The sequence below is a fragment of the Montipora foliosa genome, chromosome 1 (genome assembly GCF_036669935.1).
Source record: "Montipora foliosa isolate CH-2021 chromosome 1, ASM3666993v2, whole genome shotgun sequence".
NCBI lineage: Eukaryota > Metazoa > Cnidaria > Anthozoa > Scleractinia > Acroporidae > Montipora > Montipora foliosa.
In genome coordinates, this window is record NC_090869.1 from 11,040,674 (window position 1) to 11,045,673 (window position 5,000).

Sequence of the window (5,000 nt, forward strand, 5' to 3'; positions counted from 1 at the left end):
TTCTCTCCAAAGGATCAAAGTCGAATTCATTTTTATAAAACTGAGTCCGAGTTCGGTTTAAGTTTAAAAAATCTCCTTTTCTATAACGTTCAGCAAAACCATAACAACACTGAGTCCTGATAATGATATAAAAAACGGAATTTATCACTTAAAAAACATTGTTACGAATAAGTACATTTTCTAACATCTAACTCCTAATTGAAATATTGAAAATTCTGAAGCTTCAGAGGCTAAGTACGTACTCTTAGAGATTTCCCGACACTTCAATCAATGATGTTCAAGTTAGTCAAGTCGCTATCGCAAAATAACCGGTGATCATTGATGACAAACTTGATTGGAGTAGCCATATTGCGAAACTAGCTACTGAACAAAATCGCTTGTCATTAATTGGGGCCATAAAACGAGTAAAAGGCACCTTGTTCCTCAAGCAACCTCATATCAAATATACCGATTTCCGACACAAAAACGCTTTGATTATTGCAATTATACTGTTTGGGGAAACTATGGGATAACTTTGTAGAATAAGTCACAAAAGCTGCAAAATAGAGCAGCCAGTGTTTTGACTTTTACGAACTATGACCGGCATGCGGGTTATTTCTTCGAACTTCGGTTCGCCAGCAGAAAATTCAAAAAGCTACGATGCCTTACAAATCTCTACACGAGTTGTCCACAAACTATTTATGTTCTAGATTTAAAAAAAGCAGAAACCGCATACAACCTAAGTGACTCTAGGAATAAACTAAATGTTCGATTACTGCGTACTATTACAAATAGCTGTACCTTCAGTGGCGCCATTCTATGGAACAGCCCTCCTTGCAACTTAAGGCGTGCAGAGTCCATTGGGCAATCAAAAGACTTAATCAAACAGATACTTTGAGGAACAGCATCCGTGGAAAGCAACTTATTTTAGAAACATTTTACTCTGTACAGTAATTCTGTATTTTTGTAATTTTGCATCAAATAGCTGACGACTTAACCGTGTGAAAATAAAGATTACCTTATTTATCCCTACCGCCGTTAGAAATCACGACCTATTTAAATGTTTTGGAGAATTGCTCCATGCATTAAATTTACACAAGAAATTCTTCTGAATTTTGCACATTTGTGCAACGCTTGTAAGGCGCGTACAAAAACGATTATTGTTTCAGTGGTCAAAAGTGAAATAGGTCGCAACCGCATTTCACCTTCCATTCCATTCTTTTCTATCCCACTCTAATTCTAGGTCTATCCTAGTTCTAAATCTCAGTGCAGCGCGCAGGTTAGCACGTTAAACACAGATTTTTATTTATGATTTAAAATGTTGCGCATGTTTGAACGTTTACTTAATGATTTAATATTATTCTTAAAACTGGGGTGGGAAAATTTCAACTTTGTGAGATTTCCACTCCAAATCCCTTAGCTCATTTCCTTACTCTAGGATTCTCCCTCTCTATTCCCTTTCTTGCCCAATTATTTGTACCAACTTCATTACCACTTGTTCATTAATCGTATTCTATCACTTTTCCTACGACTTTCGTTTCCCTTGTGAAAACTGTACTTCTAATAAAATCAGTTCTATTGCATTCTAATGTTATTATATTCCATATTAACTTAACGTTTCGACCTCGGATAGTGCGATATTGATTATAGCTCTCTTACTGGTTCACTCTAATCTTGTTATGACTCCGTATCACCTAATATGGAAACTTATTGCGTCAAGTGTTGCCAAGCTGTGAAATGTGTGTGGGAAGCAAAATTTCCCGGGACACAAGGGAATAGTTGTTAAACATATTGTATTCTAATCTTTTCCAATATCTTCTATTCGTTGTTGCTATACTTCTCTTCAAGTTTGGGAATATCTAGGCAAATTGACATCTTCTAAGATTTCAGGTGTTAGTTCAGTCGATCAGTTCCATCAAACTGTTCCAATTCCTGGATAATCTGTGCCATGTCTGGTCTCAAAGCAGGATCAGCCTTCAGGCATTGCCGCACCAGATTCCGAAAGAAACCGTTTCTTACAAGAATAACTTGTTCTTTACGTCTCGCTGGATCTGGCATTTCCCGAATGCACATTTCACACAGAAGAACACCAAAGCTATACACATCAACCTGAGAAAAACAACAGCAATGTCTCTTACAATATAAGCAGTGAGTCGGGCTGTAATTATTGTAAGAGGACCGTGCTTAACGGCGACCGGTTAGCTCAGTTGGTTGAGCATTGGACTACTGTGCGAGCGGGTCGGGGATGAAATAAAACTCCGGCCAGACCAGCAATCAGGGTCTTTAAATAACTGAGGAGAAAGCGTTGCCTTTGTAATGACATCTGAAAGTGGTTAGACTCTCTAGTCTTCTGAGATAAGGACGATAAACTGTAGGCCCCGTCCCACAACCCTTCAATGTTCATAACTCTGTGTGACGTAAAAGAACCCACACACTTGGTGCAAAGAATAGGGCATTGAGTCCCTAGTCAGACTCCGTGGGCATTGCTAGAGGGTCGCTAATTTGTAAACTGGGAAAAGTTCAATTGCGTCTCCCTTTCTAAATGAAGTTATCGTATCGTATTGTTAGCATCTTGAAAATTGACTATTTCCGAGTTCATGCCTGCCTCCTCTTTAAAGCGAGTCTAAGTGTGAAGTTTTTCTTATGAAAATTAGTTTTCATAAGAAACCCAGCCACTCAGATGTAAAAAAATCAACAAGTTTGGCATGTTTTGATAAAAATGTTTCATCAAAGTTTTAGTCTTTTACCCTAAAACTTCCATCATTTACAGTCTTTTGCCTTAATTTCATTTTAATTTTCTTTAAATAACTACTAATGTATATCTCCTAACAATCACAGTACAAGGAGATGTTCGCAAGCTCGGTTGAGATCCTCTCAGAATGACCCCTCAGTTTCACTTCATTAAACTGGTTTTAAGAACTGAAGACCTTTAATATTTTTACCACCCGATTTTCGTTTGCCAAGCTGCCTCGTTATATAAATTAATGAAAAGGTCATTAACTGCAAAGACATACAAAGATATGTATATTTATCAATAAAAAAACTAACCTTGGATGTTTGATTTGAAGAAAGTGCTTCTGGCGCACTGTAAATCAAAGCACCAGGGGCTACTGTCATGGTCTGTTGAACAAATTTAGCAGTGCCATAATCTGACACTTTGCCTCTCCACTGTTCACCCTGTCGCCATAGCAACACATTTACACAACTGACATCCCTGTGAACGATGGGAGAAGGCTTCATGTGGTGAAGATAGTTCAGAGCTCGAGATACATCCAAAGAAATTACAGATATTTCTGTTTCCGTGAGGTCGCGTTGCAGTAGCAAATCTCGCAAGCTCATTTCCATGAGCTCAGTGACAAACAAAGGACTTCCTTCATCATTTGTTGCTCCAATAAACTGCAACAAGCAAGGATGGCGGCATCTTGAAGCAATGTTCATTTCTCTCACAAACAAACGTCTGTTGTGAGCTGAGAGAATCAGTTCATGGATTTGCTTCACAGCTACTTTACAGCCACAATATGTTGCTTCGTTGACACTTCCCCAGGCTCCCTTGCCTAAGCATTTATCCTTTACCTGGATTTCACCACGGGAAATGACCCAATTACAAGATTCCTGACGACCCAGTTCAATAATCATTTGCTGAGCTGCTGAAAGGCTTGTCTCTAGCTCACTTAACTCTTGGTTTTTCATCCCCAACTGCGTTTCAAGGTTTGTTTTTTCTTCTTCTTTTTCTCTGATTTGTTCTTCAAAACTCTGTGCCATCTCCCTTAACCGTCTTTCCGCGTTCGCTAAGCACTCCTCCTTTTCCCTTAACTGCTGCTGCAAAACCTCTAGTTGTCTCTCCAAATGTGCCTTTTCTTTTCCTGTGCGAGTAAACAGGGATGTAAAAACTTGATAGTAACGAGTAATAATGATAATGATGATAATGATAATAAGTTATAGAAAGAGGGCAATGACATAATGGCAAAGTTTCAATTCTAGACTGAAATCTGAAAGAGACACTTACGCAAATTGTATTGTCGAGCCTTGTATAAAAAGTTCACACGTCCTATTATTTTGTCTTTCCTTTTAGAGAAAGAGATGGTCAAAATTCTCATTTCCAGTTTCACTAGTTCCCAAAGTATCTGTTCATCCTGTGCAAAGAGCTTTTTTTTTTTTAAATCTGGATAAGATATCTTAATCAAATCTAAATAATCCTGGTCTTCAAGTTAACCTGCTACCACGTTCATTTTCGCTCATAATGTTCTCGTATGTTGTCGCTCGCTAAAACTGGGCCTGACCAAAACTCTCTCAAAAATTCCCGTGGCCGACCAAAGCCGTGATCTGATTGCTTGTTAAATGCCGGAAGTGAAGACTCCTTCGTGATCGCGCGGAGCTCGCGCAAAGTCCTCAACACTGATCCGCCATTAGCGCACGAAGAAGTTTTTCACCTTTTTTCTTACAATGACGGCGCACCTTGATTTTGTTTGTATAAATGTTGATATACCATCTCAAACATATCATAACGTGTCCAAAATCTGGTTTGAATCTCTGGAAAATTTTTATGAAGAGCGAAATTCGTGATTCCGTTGGCGAGTTCTGTGGCCGTGCGGTCGAACGATCTTTACTGCTTCCCTGTAACGTTGTTTTGAAAACCAAACAACGAAAGAAAAGCCGAGAAATAGGTTAACTGGCTCTTTCAAATGGCGATGAAAGTGTACATTGGTTTCCTGGATCAAACAATAATTCAATTACGTTTAGTTACGTCCCCAAACATATCAAGACGTTTAATGTAAAACAGGTCGTTATTGAGTAATCGTTGCATCAAGACTTGTTTTCCAAAACAGTAAATTTTTCGTTAGTTTCATCGGTTAAGCCTTTTCGTTTGTTCAGATTAAAATGACATATTCTTATCGTTCGACAGAACTGATTTCTCATGTTGAGAAATGATGAAATTCGCGCTTGAAAAAACGCGCAAAAAAGGTTTGCCGTTCCCGGTAGCTTGAAATTGAAGTTGTCGAAACATCATATAACGTTAAAAA

The 5,000-nt window shown here is 38.5% G+C and overlaps 2 protein-coding genes across 5 annotated transcripts in view; one reads left to right on the plus strand and one right to left on the minus strand.

Moving 5' to 3' along the window:
* LOC137983679 (uncharacterized) overlaps positions 1 to 5,000 on the plus strand; it is a 42,812-nt gene that overhangs the window by 5,290 nt on the left and 32,522 nt on the right. The gene's annotated exons all lie outside the window — the stretch shown is intronic.
* Positions 1 to 5,000, minus strand: part of LOC137981585 (probable serine/threonine-protein kinase drkD) — a 47,593-nt gene that overhangs the window by 1,149 nt on the left and 41,444 nt on the right. For all 3 annotated transcript variants that reach the window (XM_068828781.1, XM_068828694.1, XM_068828738.1), the window contains 2 exons: positions 3,028 to 3,842; positions 1 to 2,088 (listed from right to left, as the gene is read on the minus strand). The exon at positions 1 to 2,088 is cut by the window's left edge and continues 1,149 nt beyond it. In XM_068828781.1, coding sequence (XP_068684882.1) covers positions 1,873 to 2,088; positions 3,028 to 3,842 — 1,031 coding nt within the window. In that variant the 3' untranslated portion in view covers positions 1 to 1,872. The remainder of the gene's footprint in view (positions 2,089 to 3,027; positions 3,843 to 5,000) is intronic.